Source organism: Terrapene carolina, unplaced genomic scaffold (genome assembly GCF_002925995.2).
Source record: "Terrapene carolina triunguis isolate 2854851 unplaced genomic scaffold, T_m_triunguis-2.0 Scaffold746, whole genome shotgun sequence".
In the NCBI taxonomy this organism is placed as follows: domain Eukaryota; kingdom Metazoa; phylum Chordata; order Testudines; family Emydidae; genus Terrapene; species Terrapene triunguis.
This window is the reverse complement of record NW_020665097.1, coordinates 780,656-802,075: the sequence shown is the minus strand read 5'-3', so window position 1 is coordinate 802,075 and position 21,420 is coordinate 780,656. Positions and strand designations below refer to the sequence as shown.

At 44.4% G+C, this 21,420-nt stretch overlaps 1 protein-coding gene across 3 annotated transcripts in view; it reads left to right on the top strand.

Moving 5' to 3' along the window:
• Positions 1–13,983, top strand: part of AKAP8L (A-kinase anchoring protein 8 like) — a 40,179-nt gene extending 26,196 nt beyond the window's left edge. For all 3 annotated transcript variants that reach the window (XM_026660266.1, XM_026660267.1, XM_026660265.1), the window contains 5 exons: positions 36–177; positions 1,178–1,283; positions 2,797–2,927; positions 4,324–4,419; positions 12,979–13,983. In XM_026660266.1, coding sequence (XP_026516051.1) covers positions 36–177; positions 1,178–1,283; positions 2,797–2,927; positions 4,324–4,419; positions 12,979–13,365 — 862 coding nt within the window. In that variant the 3' untranslated portion in view covers positions 13,366–13,983. The remainder of the gene's footprint in view (positions 1–35; positions 178–1,177; positions 1,284–2,796; positions 2,928–4,323; positions 4,420–12,978) is intronic.
• The last annotated feature ends 7,437 nt before the right edge of the window (positions 13,984–21,420 follow it).

The following is a 21,420-nucleotide window of genomic DNA, read 5'->3' as shown; positions in this document are numbered from 1 at the left end:
TGATTTCTCACTTGATTCTAACTTTCTCTTGGTAGGATTCAATTTGTTTGTTCGCTGTGCAAATATCGGACCTTCTATGAGGATGAGATGAATGTTCATCTGGAAAGCAAATTCCACAAGGAGCATTTCAAATTTGTTGGAACAAAACTGCCTCAGCAGACAGCTGACTTCCTCCAGGTGAATCTTTGGTTAAGTTTCCCATTACTTCAGGCTATACAGTGCACCTTTATTTCATGTTGGTTGTCGGAGACCTAAAAAAAAAAAAATTACAAACAAACAAAAACTTTGGATAGTTCAAATAGTCAAGACTAGGGGTCTCAAACTCAAATGACCACGAGGGCCACATGAGGACTAGTACATTGGCCCCAGGGCCGCATTACTGATACCTCCCCCCCGCCACCCTCGGCCCCACCCCCACTCCACCCCTTCCATGGGGCCCTGCCCCTGCCCCGCCTCTTCCCACCCCTTCCCTGCCCCCATTCCAACCCCTTCCCCGAACCGCAGCCAATGGGAGTTCTGCCTGGGGTGCTGCCTGAAGCAAGAGCAACACACAGACCCATGTGCCCCCCCTTCCCCAGGTTCCGGCCACTTCCTGGAGCGGTGCGGGGCCAGGGAGGCAGGGAGCCTGCCCGGCCCCAGGTGCGCTCCAGGCCAGAGCCCGCCCCCCAAACCCCTCTAGCACCCCAACCCCCTGCCACACCCTGACCCCCTGCTCTGAACCTGCACCCCAACCCCCTGCCGCACCCCTCCTGCACCCCGACCCCCTATCCTGAGCCCCCGCTGCGCATCGGGCCGGAGCCTCTCTAGGTAAATGCTGGGGGAGGGCGGGGGGGCCGCGAGGAGCTCACGGGCCGCGTGTTTGAGACCCCTGGTCAAGACTATGAAAACTTAGATGTGAAACTACTACTACAGGTGTGATTTAGAGCACAGGATTGGGCATCAGGATCTGAGTTCTCTGCACTTTATCATCTATAAAGTGCAGACAGTCCTTGACTACCTTCAAGAGAACAGTTAGGGCTGGGTTAAGGGGCTGCAAAGGTCTTGAAATGCCCTGATGAAAGGCACAACTGCAGTGTAGAGTAAGTACAATACATGCTGTGCTTTGCATTTTTGATGGTCACATTTAATGGTCAGATGTACAGCTGAAGTTAATAACAAATATTTTTGTACAATACAGGATTACGTTGCTAACAAAACAAAGAAAACCGAAGAACGCCGTAAAGCAATTGAAGATATTAATGCAGTTATCCAACAGATCTATAAAGACCAAGATCTTACCCAAGGTAATAGCAAGTCTCCCTGCATCTTCATGGTTTGTTTTCTTTTGTGAAGCTACCTTAATGTGCAACTTCCCTCAGAAAATGGGGGAAAAACAAAAGCCATTGTGAGGTTCCTTTTTTGTGTTATGCTGAGTTTTTAAAATGTGCACACTTCACAAGTAAAGCATGGTTAAAGCTATCCTGAGATCTGAGAATCAAACTAGATTCTTTCTTTGTTTTTGTCACCAGTAAAGGTTTAGCAAAGCAGGTTAGGTTCTTGGAACCTGTACAACCTAATTGCTGTTGCCAGTCAGTCCCACCGGTGCCATGTAAATTGTAACATGGCAAACACGACTGATAAACAGGAAGAAATAGAAGTTGCTCTACAGTGCCAACAGGAGTAAAGTATTCTTGTTACTTAAATCATCTGATCCTATTCAGACATGAAGTGTCTGTCTGAGGCACCTTTTATTGCATAGTAAACTTCCAGAGTGGAACCGTGCTTTTAAAAGCTGCTCATGGAAAACTGAAATATTGATCAGGAACACGTGTCTATAGCTGGTGATTCTTCAACTTGACTACTTTGTGCAAGATGGGAAGTCTTTTCCCATATTTATGCTTTAATATTTACCTTGCATGCTATAGTAATGTGCTCTTATTTTGGAGAGCTCTAAATTCACACAAGAATAATCAGCAGATTCATATACGGGAGCCTTATTTCTCATGTTAGAGTAAAATATAGAAGTTAGTTAAATGGAAAGTCCTATCCTCTTTCTAGGAGAGATGGCACTGAGGTGTGTCAACAGCAAGTAACGTAGTACAGTGGCGCTCAACCTTTCCAGACTACTGTATCCCTTTCAGGAGTCTGATTTGTCTTCCGTACTCCTAAGTTTCACCTGACTTTAAAAACTACTTGCTTACAAAATCAGACATTTTTTTTAAAAAGTGTCATGGGACACTGTTACTGAAAAATTGCTTACTTTCTCATTTTTACCATATCCTAAAATCAATTGGAATATAAATATTGTACTTGCATGTCAGTGTATAGAGTATAGAGCAGTATAAACAAATCGTATGTACTGACTTTGCTAGTGCTTTTTATAAAACTGGGCAAGTATCTAGATGAGTTGATGTACCCCCTGGAAGACCTCTGCGTACCCCCAGGGCTACACATACCCCTGGTTGAGAACCACTGATGTAGGACACAATTGTGTACTACAAGCTAGCTTGGTGATCAACTAGCTGGAAACATTTTGCATGCTATAGTCAATGCACTGATGCAGCAGTGACCAGCAGCATTCATCTTTGAGGTGTACAGCCATACTCTGGGCCTCAGGTCTGTTAGACTATGGCTATGCAATGCTCCCCCCCATCCTTATTGGTCAAGACTGAGCATCACATTGTAGGAAACAGTCTCTAGGGGTGCTTGAGTATATTAAAGATAAGTGAACTCACAGAAAAAACTGCAAAACTCCCTGAAGTGTGGTGTGGCCACCACAACTCAAGTTAGATGAACAAAGCTCTTGTCTCTCCTCAGATATTGGCATGGAACACTTTATTAAAAAGGTGGAGGCTGCTCACTGTGCTGCATGTGACCTCTTCATCCCAATGCAGTATGGAATTATCCAGAAGCACCTGAAGTCCCTTGACCACAACCACAACCGCAGAGTAAGCGTGCAGCTGGTTAAATGTGTGTGTATATATAAATGCCAATATACCACTATAGCTGGCTGGGTAGATATGGAGATCAGCTTATCCCTGCATGGTAAATCCCAGGTTGCAGGGTTTTGTTTTAATTAATGAAACAATCTGATGAATGCTAAAAACTGGATATGATTGCATTCATACAGCCTATGAGCTATGTGGGGAAAATGGAACCTAAAACCAGGACTAGCCTTTTTAAAGCTTTCTGCAGTAGTGGTCTCTATGGTAACAGCTCATAGTTGTGATACTGCAATATGGTGGTCTAGTATTGTAAAATACTGATCTTCACTCTTGTAAGAGGTCAGCAGAAAAGTAATCTCTTCATATTGTGAGGAACAGCGGTGTAACATGCTAGCAGGATCCCATATCTTCTGCAACCCATTTGCTGTAGAATCCATCCTCTGATGTTTTGATTCTTCTGGTTTTATAGAGAACCTCACATGTATAAATAGCCTTCCTAAATCTTTAAATAGATAATCTGAGCAGATGGCTCTGAATTGTCCCATACATCTAAAGAAGGTGTTGATTTTGAAGCCCAATGTCTATTTAAATATTAGCACTAAAGCATGTTAGCAATGAAATGACTACCAATTAATGCAGTGCAGACTTGTTCAGGTGCTCCATGTCCCTCCACTATGTATGCTTTTTTAGAATGCTCATGTTACCTCTACCCCTGCCCACAAGAGGATTGAAAGATGAGATTCCCTCCCCAGGGCCAAAAAAGCCACACTTGGCACCAAGGAAAAGATGGGATGTAAAGTCACACATGCCCATTACCTCTAAAGCGCTGCATTGTCAATACAAATTCTGGAGCACGCTGAAAACTAAATTTGGTGGAGTGGTAATGGTGGCAGATAGGAAACTTGGTTGTGTCAAACACATCTAGAGTCATTCAGCATGTCTGCAATAACTGATAAACGTGGCTAGAACAGCGGTTCTCAAACTTGAGCAACCTGAGGACCCCCATTTTGATTTAAAATATTTTGTGGAACCCCCCCCCAAGCCAGCTTCTAATTTTCCCTGGGGGTGCTCAACCCCTGCTCAGCCCAAGGCCCCAACCCTGCCCCACCTCTTTCCGCCTCCTCCCCTGAGTGCGCCCCATCCCTGCTCCTCCCCCTCCCTCCCAGTGCCTCCTGCATGCCGCTGAACAGCTGTTCCACGGCATGCAGGAGACACTGGGAGGGAGGGGGAGGAGTTGCTCAGCGGGGCCAGTGGCCCCAGACATGACTCGCGGACCCCCTGGAGTACCCTCTCGGACTCCAGTTTGAGAACCATTGGGCTAGAAGCAACTACTGAAGTATTACATGACTCAGTTCAAAACTTAACTCTGGTTTCTTTTAAATACTCCTGTTCCCTTTAGGCCATGATGGAGCAGTCCAAGAAATCATCTTTAGTAGTTGCAAGAAGTATTCTCAATAACAAACTAATCAGCAAGAAATTGGAGCGATATTTGAAGGTAAATACCTGCAAAGCAGCTTTCAGTTGGATTGAGCAGAGAGCCACGCAGCTTCTGCACTGTAGAATTTTCGGACTACCTGCTTTTTGCGGACTAAGTTTCTTGCTAGCTAATTCTTAGGCTGAAGTTCCAAAGTACTTTCCCAATACAATGTCAGATCCCTAAGGGTTGGCTGAGTGGTGCTCAAGGACTTCCATAGTATGTATGACTAGCTTCCTCATCTCTACTGTCTCCCACCTTTTAATGTTGCTCCTAATTCCTGAATGAACAGGGGTAGGCTCTTCCTTTAAGATTTTCAGTTTCATCATCATCATGTTCCTATTAAGCCTCTGGCGTTTAGGGCACTCCTCCTCCACTCCTGTCTGTTTCTGGCAAGTCTTTCAATGGTTTCCCAGCTGTGCCCGAAGTTTTTCAGGTCGGCTTCCACAGCTCTTCGCCATGTTGTTTTCAGGTGGCCTCATTTTCATTTGCCTTCAGGTGTCCATCTTATTGCTACTCTTGTGATGGAATCAGTTTCCGTCTGAAGCACATGACCGATCCATCTCCAACGCCTCCTGGCAATGATGGTGCTCAGATCCTCTTGGCTGCACTGTCAATAGATCTTGGTTTGAGATTGTTCTGGGACAAAAGATGCAGAGGATTTTTCTGAGGCAGATTGTATGGAATGAAGACCGTTTGGACATGTCATACTTTCTCATTCTGCAGCATTCTGCACTATAAAGTAGTGTTGAAAGTACACAGCTCTGATAAATCTTGAGTTTGGTTTTGGTGTTATATTTTGATTTCCAGACTGTATTTAAGCTTCTGGAGGTGTTCCTGGCTTTATTGATTTTTGTTCCAGATGTCCTTGCTGGTTCCGCCATCCTGGCTGATGGTGCTGCCCAAATATGTGAATGTTTCTATATTGGTGAGAACATAATCCTCTATCCGTACTGATGATGGTGAGGCAATATTAAAGGTCATGATATCTGTCTTACTGCGGTTGATTTTCAGTCCAATTTGCTGGCTGAATGCGTTGAGTTATTTTTTTCTTGTATATGTTGTTGGGTATGTGATAGGAGAGCGACATCATCTGCAAAGTCCAGGTCTTCAAGGGATGAGAAATGTGTCCCTTTTCAGTTGAATGGAATAGAATTTAAGCAGTTTTGTAGTCAGGGTCACTAGCAAAAATGTAGCATTGTTAGCCTATTACTGTTGGAATTAGTGTCAGTTTGAGTACTCAAGATAGTATATACTTTCAAGAGCTGCTAATTTGACTTCCCTTGGTGCTGTAAACAGTTGGCTAGTGTTGAAATGGATTTCTGGGTAAGAAGCTCAAGTTAAAGCTAGATGTTTGATGCATACCCTCTCCCATAGTTCAGACTACTTTTGTGCATTAAGACGGGGGCAGGGGGATAGAAGTAAGGAGCAGTGCTTACTAGCAGCAGGCCTGCTCTCCCTTTCAGAAGAGTGATATTGAATATTATAAAGATAAACAACTTAACCACCTTCTTAGAGTGCTGTCCCTGTGGGTGCTCTACTTCAAGTGTCAGTGCATTCCAGCGCCATTGATCAGAGATTTTCATTAGCAGTGCCTGGTTGGGGTGTGCATGCACAGTAGCTGTCTCGTGCTGCCATTGGCACTTCATCTAGGGCGCATACAGCCCGACCCCTACAGTTTCTTCTCCACCATCCTCGGCCAGAGACGGAGCTCTCCAGCAACATCAAAGAAATCCTAGAAAAGATGTTAGATTACTACTAACTGCGTCTTAACTAAATAATTAGTCAGTTAAATTAGTGTTAGTTAAGTTTCAGTTATTCCTGTTTGACAGCTCATTCTCCAAAAAAAAAAATTCCCTCCCATTTTTCCCATCCTATGAGGGACATCAAAAATATGCCTGGATCCCCAGGTTTCAAGAGACGTACTTCATGCAAGGAAGCAATGCCCATTTCAGATGGGCACTCACAATGCGTCCGCTGTTTAGGTGAGTCGCACATACCACGAAAGTGCGCTCACTGCAGCAACATCAAAGCTTGAGCGAGGAGAGACAGGTATCTCCGACTTAAAGTCATCTTAATGGAGAAATCCCTAACGTCCACCTCAGATCCCGGACAACCCTCGACAAGGGACTCTCCGGGTACATCCTCGGTGGACTGAGCAAGTGCTAATTCCTCTACAAAATCAAGGAAAAGGGCCACGTCCTCCCCAAGCAGAGAACAGTTAAAAAAGCAACGGTTTCCAGTGAGATATCTACCCTCCGTGCAAACCTCAGGCAGAGTGGGCACCTTTGATGCACAGGCACCTCCTCTGTACCAGGACCTCTGCCGGTAGGGGAAAGGAGTCCAGTGGTAGGCACAAAATAGCCTCCTCCTCCACGGCACCGACTACTCCTACAAAGGACATGGTGCCACAGCCTTCGCCACTGGCAATGCCTGCACCAACTTCATCAGAACCGTCCACAGAGATATCAAGGACGACATCACCAGCACTGACTAAGGCCACGCAGAAACCATCTGCACTGACCAAGCTACTATTTAAAGCATTGGCACAGAAAGAAACAGCACCCTAAACAATGGCATTGTGTCCTCTTACACATAAGGCAGACATGGAAGTAACCTCTACTCCCAGATTGCCCCTGTTTGGCACCAATAGCTCACTGGTACCAACAGCACTGGACCAACCAGATTCCCCTACTGCTTCACCATTTTCCAGTGAAGACGAGGAGGACCTTGAGGAAGAAGTCTTCTCATCAGGCACCGGATACCAATGTCCTACACAAGAACCAGAGAGCAGCTTACCAGGGACATGTATCCTTGGCTCACCAATCCCTGGATGTGCCCTCCCATGCCATTCCCTATACAATGACCACAATGGGATCCTGAGGAGCCTGCAAGTCTCCTTTCTCCAAACCTCTCACTCCTCAGAGGAGACATATACGCTAAACAACAGCATCATTACCAGAGCCTTCCGAGGCATCAGAGGAGACTGGAGACGATAGAGGGGAATCCACAGAACAAGATACCTCACTTGCTCACAATTCATCGTCCTCTCTGGGTGATGCTTCCACCTTCCACTGCCGCAGGTGACTTTAAACATTTTCAAGAATTGTTCAGGTGAATGGCACACCAGCAGAATATTCTGCTGGAGGAGGCAACTGAGACCCAACACCAACTCTTAAAAATCTTACATACCTCTTCTATGGTAAAGATAGCCCTGCCAATAAATGATGCCTTGATGGAAACGGTGTGGCAAACACCCACCACTATTCTTCCAACCTGCAGACAAAGTATTATGTACCTAATAAAGGAATGGGCTTTTTTTCACACCCACAGCCCAACTCCTTAGTGGTGGATGCCGCCAGCCAGGGGTAAACAACTCCAATCCCGATCCACACTCCAAAACAAGGATTGGAAGAGAATAGCTCTATTTGGGCAGAAAGTCTATTCTTCAGCAATTCTGCATGGCCAACTACACAATGTTGCTAGCAAAATACAACCACGATAATTACGTTAAACTGAACGAGTTCCTCAGTGAAATCTCTGAAGACAAGAGGGAACAATTCCAAGCAATCGTTAATAAGGGGACAGTTCATAGCCAGAACAGCGCTCCAAACATCCCTTGATGTCGCAGACACAGCTGCACACACAATAGCAATAGTAATGCGCAGAGCATTGTGGCTACGTTCTTCAACGTATCCTGTAAGAACTCCAAACTAAGATAGAAGACCTCCCCTTTGATTAGGGTCAAGCTGTTCTCCGTCAAGACAGATGAAGTCCTACATTCCATGAAGGACTCACGAGTGATATTGAGAACCCTCGGCATTTACACACCCACAAACAGACAGAAGAGATGCCAACCATACTCCCGCAACAGACCATACATTGCAACAACAGAGGCCACATGACAACCAGAGACACAGACTTCGGCCACAAAGACACTGTCCTTCCCAGTCTCTGTCCGCGGCATCCCAAGCACCACCAGCCAAGACGCAATTTTGAAATGTTGGTCGAGAGTCTGGCTGACCCCCCCCCCCCGCCCCCCCAACAACTAGCACCAGTACTACCACCAACCCAGACCTTTGGTCATTGGCTACGACCATTCTATCATATGTGGGCCTCCATCACCACAGACTACCGGGTATTGGAGATCACTCAAACAGGTTATGCCATCCCTTTTATCTCCATTCCACCTACCTGTCCCCCTTCCCTCTCCCTGTCCCACTTCAGGGACCTTTCTCGCAAGCACCTTCTATGACAAGAAATAAAGCATCTTCTACAACTGGATGCCATGGAACAAGTTCCAAAACAGCACAGCGGAAAGGGATTTTATTCCCACTATTTCCTGACTCAAAAGAAAAACGGTGCATGGAGACCCATATTAGGTCTCAGAAAACTTAACAAGTTTGTCCATATCCACAGATTCAGAATGGTCACACTGAACTCAATTATCCCAGTGATGGAAAAGGGGGACTGGTTCTCAGCCCTCGACCTACAAGATGCATATTTTCTTATCACCATCCATCCCGCACACAGAAGGTTTCTACAATTCACAGTAGGGAAAGACCACTTCCAATACAGAGTGCTAACTTTCAGACTTTCAAGAACCCTGAGAGTTTTTACCAAAACCCTAGCAGTTGTTGCGTCACATTTGCGCCGATGGGGAATATTGATCTTCCCATACCTAGACGACTGCCTACTGAAATGACCTACTCAAGCAGAAACAGTAAATATTACCCAAGGACTATAACCCTCTTTCACACCCTAGGGTTGCAAATAAACTAACTGAAATCTACTCTAAACCCAGTACAACAATTAGACTTCGTTGGAGCGCACCTGGAGTCCATAGAGGCCAAGGCATCGTTGCCAGTTACCAGATTCGTAGCATTGACCACTCTCATATCAGTGGTCACAAACAGCCGAGAGGTATCAGCACACACTTTCCTTCAACTGCTGGGACATACAGCGGCCACCACCTTCGTAGTAAAACATGCTTGACTATACAGGTGCTGCCTACAGGGATGTCTGAAAGCACAGACTGTACAAATCCTAAAACTAACACCAAAAGTCCAACACACATTTCATGGTCTTGTCCACCACTGTAATGAATGTGTGGGGATCCCATTCCAGCAGAATCCATCATCCATACTGATCACAACAGATCAGCTGGGGCACCCACCTAAACCAACATACAATCCAAGGGAAGTGGTCTCCTATGGAGACACATTTACACATCAGCCTGTTTGAATTACACACGGTTCACAACGCATGCAACCATTTCCTCCCAAAAATCCAGAACAAAACAACAAAAGTCACGATGGACAACACTGCATATATGTTTTACATAAACCAACAGTGGGAGCTTGATCTCACTTCCTATGCACAGAAGCCATAAAAATATGGAACTGGTCCATAAAACACATCATCACGTCTCCCAGGTTGGCAGAACACAGTGGCGTACACGTTAAGCAGACAGTTTTTCCCAAGAATGGGAAACTGAATGACAACATCATACAACACATTCCACATGTGGGGGTTCCCACAGATCGACTTGTTCGTAGTAGCATGAAATGCCAAATGCAGGACTGGGAACACAATCCCTAGGGGATGCCTTCCTCATCAGATGGAACGAATCTCTCCTATACGTATTCCTACCGATACCTTTAATTTCCAGAGTAATACACAAGATACAAACCAGCGAAGCCAAGGTCATACTTATAGCCCCAATGTGGCCCAGACAGACATGGTTCCCATACCTGATCTGCATGGTAATCTGCACACCATACACGCTCTTGCTGTGACGGGCTCTCCTCTCACAAGACAAAGGTCAAGTCCTCCATCCAAACTTGATCTGAAGGCATGGTTCCAACACGAAGAATTAACCTGCTCAGAACAGGTAAAACCTGTTTTACCCAGCAGAAAGACAGCCACTTGTGCAACTTGCCTACAGAAATGGAAGAGGTTCTTCATATGGTGCCAAAACAAATGCATAACTCCACTTACAGCACCACTTCATTTGAACTTGGAATACAAATTGGAACTAAAGCAATCAGTACTCTCCACAAGTACAGTTAAAGTACATCTAGCAGCCATAACTGCTTTCCATCATAAGATAGATGGTGTCTCATTATTCACACACCCGATCACAAAGCATTTCCTCATGGGGAATACAGAACATGTACTCAGAAATACACAACTCCACACCAGCATGGGATCTAAACCTGCTCCTTAGAGGCCTTACCAAAATACCATTCGAACCCACGTGCGACTTGTACTCTACTACACCTCTCAATGAAAGTTGCATTCCTTGTCGTGATTATTTCTGCGCGACAAATTTGTGAAACAGAGGCTCTCATGGCCCACCAGCCATACACTGTATTCTTCAAAGACAGTGACACTACGACCACACCCAAAATTTGTCCCCAAGGTTTCATCATCCTTTCATCTCAACCACTTACCCTAAACCACATGAGACTACACAAGAGACCATCCTCCACATTCTAGATGTTAGACATGCATTAGCATTCTACCTAGATAGAATGAAACCATTCTGAAGACTTCGTCTCCATGGCTGAAAGGTCAAAGGGATCCGCAATATCAAAACAAAGACTTTCAAAATGGATCTCAAATTGCATCCATCTGTGCTATCAACCACAAAAAAGAGAATCCCAGACAGAGATTGGAGCCCATTTGAACAGATCAATGTGGACCTCAACAGCCTTTTTAAATAATTTACCAATCACCGAGATATGTTGGGCCACCGCTTGGGCGTCTAAACACACGTTCATTAATCGCTATGCAATAATGCAAAACTCAGACTCCGATGTGATACTAGGCCTAACAGTGCTAGCGTCAACTATGAATACAACTCGGAAGCCCTTCCATCCACAGTAGGGCACTGCTTTACAGTCACCTGAAGTGGACCCACCCACAGGGTCAGCACCCGAAGAAGTAGCTCCACTGCCACCCTCCTCCCCTCTACTTCAGAGTTTGCATTAAAGACTCGGCGGTAGAAAAGAAACTGAAGGGGTCGGACTGTGTGCGCACTAGATGAGGTGCCAACAGTGCCACAAGACCGCTACTGCGCACGCACGTCCCAACCAGGCACTGCTACCAAAACTCTCCGATCAATGGCACCGGAACTCGCCAACCCCTGAAGTGGAGCACCCACAGGGACACACATCTCGAACTTTAGTTACTACACAAGGTGAGTAACCCTCTCCTTTTTAGGTTGGGGCCTATGATCCACATAAACGCAAAAACTTGTCATTGATACCAAGGAAGTAGTTGGTCTATGGGTTGGGACTGTCTGGAAAGTCCAGGACTAGTACCAAAAAGTCACCACTTGTCTCTGCGTTTAGTGACCATTCTGAAGGCTAATACCTTGCCAAGCATGATGGCTAGGAACTAATAGTAAGCACCTCGTTAGAAAGCCTTGCTTTCCACTTGTGATAGCATTTGTCCATAGCTTTGCTGATCTGTGGTGTTCATGGTTTGAGCTTGTCTTTCTGTCAGTACTTAAAATGCCTATATCATTGGCATTCTAACAAGGCTTGTATCTTCCTGTCTTCAGTTACAGCTTGGTTTTTAGTAGTTCTTCTCCAAACTGTCAGTTAGCATTGGTGCTGCACAGCATTGGGTAACTTGGAACCCCATCTTTAGATTGGTAACCAACTCTACTATGGATAGACTTCTTGAATGTTGGTTGCTTAAATCACGTCAGAATTGGAAATGGGTTGCAAGACTAAGCCCTTGGCTGTCTGAAATCCCCAATGTAGGCATTGGTGTAGCTGCACCACCACATACACCTATTGTAGTTTTGCTTGTCCACACTAAGCTGCAGTGTGTGCCACTGCAGCTCACCCTGCTTTGAGAAGGGGTGATTTGCACCAATGCAAACATTGGCTTATAACAGTTTTTCCGGTTTGTATCAGTACAGTGACACTGCTGTCTGTAACTGGTATGAATTCTCAGTATAGACAAGGCCTGGTAAAAACCTTCTAAAATAGGGGATGGGAGAGTGTCACTTTACATTTGATACAGAATAAGTCTCCAATAGCTCAGCTTTGTCAGGAGGACTCCCAGAATATGAACATCCCCTGTTCCTGACATTACAAACAGCTCTGCTTTCAATAGACCAAGTATACCAAGTCTTTTTACTTTTCTTGTAACTTCGTTGGTCTGAAAGCAGTCTGCTTATATCAGCAGAAGCATGGCACTCCAATAGTTTATTGGACCTTGCTGGGAGAAGGAATAACAGGGGGGCCTACAAGTAACTTCCACATAATATAAAATTAACTCTCAGTAACAAGGCAAACCTCATGGGTGCCTTCACCACACACTGCTGTAAGGTTCACTAACTTACAGCTGGCCAGGGTTAAACCCTCTGGTTCTGTACAAATACTTTCAGGTACAGAGAACTTCCAAGTGCTGGTCCCAGCCTAGTGATCAGAAATATTCATGCCCTGAAGGAGGATCTCATGTACCTGGCATTTGTGTGAAATTAAGTGAGAAGGTCTTAGCTAACATCTGCCACAAATCTGTCCAAATACAGCTTCAACATAATTCTGTCTTGACTTACAGGGTGAGAATCCCTTCACAGATGATCCAGAAGAGAAAGAGGAGCATGAGGAAGGAGAGGGTGGAACGAGTGGAAATGCAGAGGAGGGAATAGCTGAAGGAGCAGATGGAAACAAGATTGATGAAGAAAACCAAGATGAAGAAAATAAAGATGAGGAAAGCCAAGACCGAGCGGAGAACCCAGAAGCAGAAGCAACTGAGAATCACGGGGAGCAAGAGGAGATTCAGGCAGAGGCACAAGCAGAAGTAGAAGCAGGCTGCACAGAGGAGAAGAATTCACAAGTTGCAGAGGAAACCCTCACTGCTGAGGAGGAAGAGCAACTGCTGGAAGGAGGTGAGGAAGAAAGCAAAGGAGTTACTGCAGCAGAAGAGGATGAGCCCTTGGAGTAGACTCTGGATGGGGAAGCTGACCTGTTTAAGACCCAGCATTAAGTTTTTTTTTTAAAGCATAACTATCTGTGAAACTTCATAGTATGTTTTTGGTTATCATTCTACTAAACTTTCACCTAGTTATGGCAGTTGAAAGCCTCTCTCTGTAAAGTGTTTTTGGAAATAGATTTTTCTTTTTTTTTTACCAAACCTTCATTTTAGTAGCTAGGTTTTGTGCAGTCCAAGTTTTTAGATGGCTTTGTACTAGAAGAATTTCCTTTGAGCATGTGTACAAAACAAATTGTGCTAATGCACTACGTACTAAATCACAATCCGGCAGATTAAACCTCTTATTATCGTCCCTGTAAAACTTTTATATATTTAAAAAAAGTGGGTTGTCCCTTAGCCAGCCTTCCTGGAAGCAAAAGGAGTCTCAAATCCAGGGTTTAAAATTCTGCAGTGTATGCTGTAAAATTCTGCATAATTTCCATGTGACTGTAGTACTCTTCCCAATGTTTTACTCTTCCTTTTTAATGCAAAGCAAAAATAAGTGGTGTCGACATTGTATTGTTTGTAAAATGCTTTCACTTAAAGGTGAATGTTTTCGGTGGGTGGAGATAAAGCACTACACTGATATTACCCCCCTGTGTGCGCCTTAATTTCTGAAGGTGGAGGTGAGTAGTATGTGTTCTGGTGATACTCGTAATAGGTGGAGACCTTGAAATGCAGTCCTCCTAAATTGAAGCAATGCTGTGCAATAGCTGTGATCTGCTGCACTGAGATCTGAACTCCACTCAACTTTGCTGCTGATTTGGAAAAAGTCACTTCTCTTTCGTTTGTTCTCATCTATAAGGCTAATATAACCCTTCCAAGATCTCCAACTGAATTGTGCCTTGTGAATATTCACAAATATTTCCTAAAGTTGCCATAGGTTAGTCACTGACTTTTTAATTCTGAGTATATTTGTCAAGCTCACAAATCAAAAGTTTAACACTTCCATGATATTTCAAAGCGTGCCCCTGCAGGAAACTGAACCAATTTTGTACAGACAAATCTGTGCTGGCTTATGCGCCATCATGGATGCATGTGTAGAAAAGGGGGGGCACATCTCTGCTGGATGACAGGGCACCATTTTGGGACAAGCTGCCTTGAGCTTCTTTAATGGTTCCAACATCTGTGGAACTTCCCTGGAATATAGAGTGCTGGTAGCTGTAGCTGATCAGTTTTCTTTATAAACCTGACTTCTTCCTCCCTACTTGCATTCATTCTTCCATAACGTGGAAGTTAGCCTAGTTGTCGGTATACAGTAGAACTGCACAGCTTCTAAACTATAGGTATTCATCTATGTAGAATTTTCTGTCAAGATCTTGCAACTCAGAGTGTTAATATGACAAACAGCTTGTTAAACCTGTTCTAGTGTAAATGTTGAGGCACAGGGTCGAATTTCAAAATGTTTACTACGGTGGTCTGAAGTAGGGACACCAGTATGGCGTAGGAGTCACTACTGACCTCTTAAACATGGCCTGATACCAGATGCCACCTGAAGTCTGATCAGTAGGGGTGTTTTTTTCTAGGATAGTTCACTATGCAGTGATCGGAAGCTTGTGGCATATTGCCATTTTGAACAAGGCCTCTAAGACTGTGCTTACATGCATGTACCTATGTTGGCTTCAGGAAATTTGACTTTAAGGTATTAATTATGAAGAGAGAAGGGAATTAGGAGGATGACTACAGTAAGTTACTGAAAAAGCTATGCTAAAGTGGGACTTTGTCAAACCCATAGAAATTTACTGGACTAAAAGGTTGCTAAGGTTACTTTTTAGAAAAAAATATGTAGAAATGAGTTAAAGCATATGAATATTCACATACCCCAATTATGTTAGAATATATCAAATGGCATTTAAATAACTTAACTCTGTTTCTGTTTCTCCCTACCTCATTCTAGGCACCAGAACTCTTCTTACACCCATCTTCATTCATATGAATTTCTTAGTTTCTAGCTCTCCTAGAACCACTACTGCTATCCTACAACTCTCCCTCCAGTTCACCCATCCCCTAGCACTCAAAGGCAAGTAAGATAACATCTTGCTTCTTACCATCCATATAAAAATTGGACTCAACTCTTTCATGCAGCTCCCTGCTTTGGTTGAGACTATATTAGTCTCTATTTACAATTGTTGATCTTCACTCCCTGCCATTCCCCATAAACAAACCCGTTCTTCCCCTTTCTGTAGCTTAGCAAGTATCTGCAGGCTTCTCCTTCTTCCTGGCTCGGCAATAGATGTTATAGCCATCCATCACAATAGGAAAGGCTGAGGCCAATTTTTGTAAACAAGTGAAGTTTTGGGAATTTGCCTATGCCTCAAATTCTAATGGTATTTTAAAGTAGGTAAAGCTAGAAGTACTATACTGAAGATGGGTTTTCTGGCTAGTGACCTAATCTTCGTTTACACATCAATTTTGAGCCTCTAAAGATGGGTTGACCAATTGCCTGTAAGTGTTCAAAAAATTCTTGTGTACCCTGAACATAATGACAAGAATTGTCTTCCTGCGCAGAGTTACAGGTGAAGAGGAATAGTGACAAATAATGTGCAGCTGCTACTGAATGACTTCTATTAAGGATAACTTTTAATAAACTAAGCATGACCATCTTTCATCATACATTCCAGGAAAAAATAGTTGGGTGGCTTGCTACAACCAACAAGACCATGACTAGATAAATCTGCAGGCTAGAGCCTACAACCCTGATTCTTTGTTCTAGAAACATTGGCCTATATACTACTAAGCAAAGTCAGAACTTCCATTAATGGTAACACAGGGACAGGGCCCTATGGACTTAGCAGCTTACTGGTGGTGGAACTTACTGCAATTCATCCTTTGTTCCAGAATCTAAATGTTCATTTTAAAAGTGTCCAGTCCATGTGGATACAAAGCTTTCATTTTGACAGGAAATCTTAAAATTATTTTTAAGAAATGTAAAAGTGGCCACCACATGAAATATAGCCTCTGAATTTTAATTCCTATTGGAATTCATGTTGGTTTGGTGCAGATTGGGGTGATATGCAAAGGTTTAAAAAAACACACACACTTTTAAAAAAAAAATATTTAGTGGGATCTTGCAAAAAAAATCTATAAGCTGTGGTCTGTTTTGCTAAATAATTTTTTTTAAAGTTGTGTTCCTTAAATACAGACATTTATCACTGTTGCTATTCCTCCCCATAGCAGTTAATGCAGCAGCCTGCATAGGTGTTTGGATGATGGACTGAGCCCAGCATGATAGTAGGTAGGTAGGGGGGTGTGTGTGTGTGTCATCAAACACGCTGTAGATTAGGGTACGGTTCCCTGAGTGAAGAACTGACTGCCTAAGCAGCAGTTCTGCAGAAAAGGACCTGGGGATTACAGTGGACGAGAAGTTGGATATGAGTCAGCAGTGTGCCCTTGGCATATGGGGCTGTATTCGTAGGAGCATTGCCAGCAGATCGAGGGAAGTGATTATTCCCCTCTGTTTGGCACTGGTGTGGCCACACCTGGAGTATTGCGTCCAGTTTGGTTCCCACACTACAAGAGGGATGTCGACAAATTGGAGAGAGTCCAGCGGAGGGCAACAAAAATGATCAGGGGGCTGGGTCACATGACTTAGGAGGAGAGGCTGAGGGAATGGGTCTTGTTTAGTCTGCAGAAGCGAAGAGTGGGAGGATTTGATAGCAGCCTTCAACTACGTGAAGAGGGGTTCCAAAGAGGATGGAGCTCAGCTGTTCTCTGGGGTGGCAGATGACAGAACAAGGAGCAATGGTCTCAAGTTGCAGTGTGGGAGGTCTAGGTTGGATATTAGGAAACACTATTTCATGAGGAGGGTGGTGAAGCTCTGGAATGGGTTACCTAGGGAGATGGTGGAGATTTTTAAGGCCCGGCTTGACAAAGCCCTGGCTGGGATGATTTAGTTGGTGTTGGTCCTGCTTTGAGCAGGGGAGTAGACTAGATGACCTCCTGAGGTCTCTTCTAACCCTAATATTTTATGAAGAACCACAATCCCATGACTAGTCTCTCTACATTTCTTGCACTTCACCATCCTGATCAATGTAGACCATGATTACAACTTTAGAAAGCAATCAGGTATGAGCCATATTCCCTTTGCAAATAACTTGTTTTTAACCTGTTGGTTTAACTTCAGATGTAGTTGTGAATAGAACCCAGGTCTCTAATGTGGCATACCCAAAACTACAGTTGTTCTTTGGTAATGACCCTACAGTGTCATTTCAGAGCTGGCTTTAGAACCCAGGCTTCCTTATCTCTAATTTTCTACAGCTGTTTACCAGATCGTTTTGTGACCCATTGGGAAAGTGTACATCAAGTCCCCTTCTAGTGACTAAGGCTGTAGCTGTGCTAGGTAGTATAGGTATACTCTATTGACAAAGCACTCCTAGTGTAGATGCAGCTTATACTGGCAAAGCTCAGGCACTTCTGCAACGCCAAGGCACACCTACCCCAAGCAAAACAAGCTATACCCATAAAAGCACAACTTTGGTGGTAATATTTCATCTATATGAGGGTTTTGACAAGATGGCTGTGTTGATCAGGGATCACCTCTCTTCATGCTCCTGTCCAACATCGCTCTGCCAATAGCAGTCTGTAGGGTAGATACAGCCTTAATTGTGGCCTCAGCTATGTGAAGGAAGAATACCCATTCCATGCATTTGGGAAGTTAACAAACAGATGTGCTGATTTATTGATCCAAGTGCATATGAGGATGGAAGTGAAAGCCTTGTGGAGTATCGGAGTGTTAGTGGCAGCACTGTTTAAGCAATCTGAAGATAGCAAGGAATGCAGGAGACTTGCCCCCTAACTTCTCATTTCCATACTTTTAAGGCTTTAGGTGGGGTGTCCCTCAATTCAGTCTTACGTCGCTAAGCTGTGTGTGGGGGATAAACACAGTAGCTATATAACATTGTTAAATGCCCAAAAACTTCATTAATCCAGAGTTCAAGTTGCCCAGTGCGGCCTTGTGCCCTCCAGAATGTGGAGAGTGGCTAAACTTAAACATCTGAAAATGAGGAAATACCAAATTAAAGTGCATGCTATCTCTGCAACACACTCTTAACGCTGTCATCTTTGAGCAGTGCCCCAACATGCCAATACCACACATGCTAGCACTCTGCCCTAATGCTACCGAATACTGGGAACAGAGCACATAAGACTGTCTATCGTGCTCAACACCTGTGGCTACAGCAAAACTCAAGTTAAGGTGCCGTATACAGCAGCTACTCTCAAACACTGATTCTACACACAACCATCCAACTTTTTGTATGTTACCAGCCCTTCACCCTTGCTCTGAGGATTCCACCTGAGACACTGCCTTCACCTACCCCTCACTAAGCCTTGGAGATGCTGCCCTGCATGCCTGCAGATTGCTGACAAACGCCATGGCAAGAAGACACCCGGGTGCACCTCTGTAGATGCAACCTGCAGAACTCAGTGCTGAAATGATGCATAGTGGATCCTTCAATGCACCTAGTCATATTACAGTAACAGTTCTGTTAAGTTGCTCTAACTAATCCCTCCACCATCCAATACAGCTACGCTCGACATGTTGAAGGCAGCTGGAGTGCATACAGTTAAATGCTGCAATTCAAAGCTGTGGAGCACAAAACAAATACTGGAACACTCCTTCAGAACTTCCTCATGTCTACCTCCCCCCTTACTGAACCATTCCAATGGCTATTGCCAGCTCCAGGGGGCAGACTTAAGATTGTGCTGTGGGGGTGGCATGTATCTTGGTATTTCCTGGTTTTCAGAGGTTTAAATTTAGCCACTCTCCACATTCTGGAAGGGCATGTGTCAGTGCTGGACAACCTTAACTCTGTGTTAATGAAGTTTTTGGAGAATTTAATTCCTGTGGTTTAAAAAAAAACACAACCAAAAACACACTATCCCCACGTTGCTCAGCTCTCCTGCTCCACTGCCTCTGTCTCCTTGGCAGTCATTACCCTGGCCCCAGAATGTACTGGCTGCATGTTACAGAAAATAGATCCTGTCAAACTAACTTGATATCTTTGAGATTACAAGTTAGGTTGGTAAAGGTAATGGTGTTGATGTAATATATTTAGACTTTTGTAAGGCATTTGGTACTTCATGATATGTTGATAAAAAAATTTGAATGATAGAAAAATGACATGGCCCACATTCAATGGATTAAACAAAGGCTAACTGATAGCTCTCAAAATAGAATTGTAAATGAGGAATCATCATCGAGTGAGTGTGTTTCTGGTGAGGTACCACAGTGATCCATTCTTGGCCCTATGCCATTTAACATTTTTATCAATGACCTGAAAGTAAACACAAAATTACTATGATAAAGTTTGCAAATGACACACAACCTTGGAAGTGGTAAATAATGAAGAGCACAGGTCCTGGATACAGAGCAAACTGGATCATTTGATAAGCTGGGCACAAGCAAACACTGCATTTTATTACAGCTAAATGTAAGTGTGTACATGTAGGAACAAAGAATGTAGGCCATACTCACAGGATGGGAGGACTACCCCAACCCCAGCTGTCATGACCCTGTCCCCATGACAGTGATTGCTCTGATCCATTTTTGAACTCCACTGCCCAAGGGTCACAGACTTCCCCACCCCCCACTTTAAACCACCCTTCCCTCCTGTTTTTAAATGCCTTTTCCTGATTGCCCGCCTTGATGAGTACACTTAGCAGCTCACCTTTGTTCTGTACATCTGACCATGCTGGTTCCATACATGCAGAGAGCTACTAGCCACACTCCTGTGTAGAGCAAGCAAAAAGTTGTGGATCTTCTTACCCTGTGGAGAGACAAGGCAGTGTGAGCCCAGAAATGGAACAGCTGTTGAAATATCAACACTGTGCAGATTTCACAGGGGGTGCTGGAACAGGGGCATGACAGGGCTGAGCAGCAGGAGCATGCGAAAATGATAGAACTTCACCAGGCATACCACAAGGCAAGAGAAATCAACAAGAAACCTGGGGCTGCCCTGCAGACCTGCCACTTTTACAACAAACTGCATGCCATACGTGGCAGTGACCCCACCAGCACTCTGAGGACCACTGTGGACAGCTTCAGAGGAGCCCAAGGCAGAGACCCCTACCACAAACAGCAAGGGGGCAGGGGGAACGCAGCAGGGGACTCAACCTATGACGTGAACCAGGAACTGTTTGAAACTCTGATGGAGTCAAGCCAGGTGAGCGCGCTAATGAGCAAGAAGAGAGCTCGGGTAAGTGTGTACATGCATTATTCCTTACAAAGGTTTTTTTGGTTTGGTTTGTTTTTTTCCCCCGAAACCTCATCTCCCTTCCTGCCCCATTTAAAAATGTCTCCCATCCCATCCACAAGTTTATAGAACAGAGACATTGAATTCCAATTGCTTTACTGTTACAAAATACAATGTTAGGAAATAAATTCAAAAAGAGTTCTATAGCAGTCCAGTTACACATTGCACATCTTATCCCTGTTCTGTGCTCAGACAGAGGTAGAACAAAGAGGTAGAGTCAGCATCCACCTTTCATTTGTTTTTCTGGTTGGGCTCGGCAGGGGCTGGGGAATGCAGAATACTTTGTTTATCTGACTAGGGATGTCCCTTTAAGCCTCTTGAGACATCTTGATGAAACTTTCATGGACATACTCCACAGTCCTCTCGTGAAGATTGCTAGGGATCACAGTCTTGTTTCTTTCACTGCTCTAGGAGACCTTCCCATGCCACTCTGCAATGAGTTTGGCTGACACGATTACAGTAAACAGGCTAGCGGCATGTGATCTCAGGTGGCCTCAGGATGCCAGTAGCAGTTGGGTTCTGTGTGCCTTTGTCACCCTCAGGAGTGAGATATCAGCTAAAATCACCATTGCCTGTGAAAATAGAGCCAATATTCACTGCACTTTCCCTATATCAGTCCCCAGGGATCAGGCCCTAAAGGTTATAGCTTCCTTGCAACAGAATTCTCCCCCCCGCCCCCCCCAGGCCACACTCACCATGGTTTAAGCTGCAGAGCGGTGCTGTCATGAGGCACTCCAAAGCTCAAGTGCCAATAAGCATTTCTTATTAAAAGGAT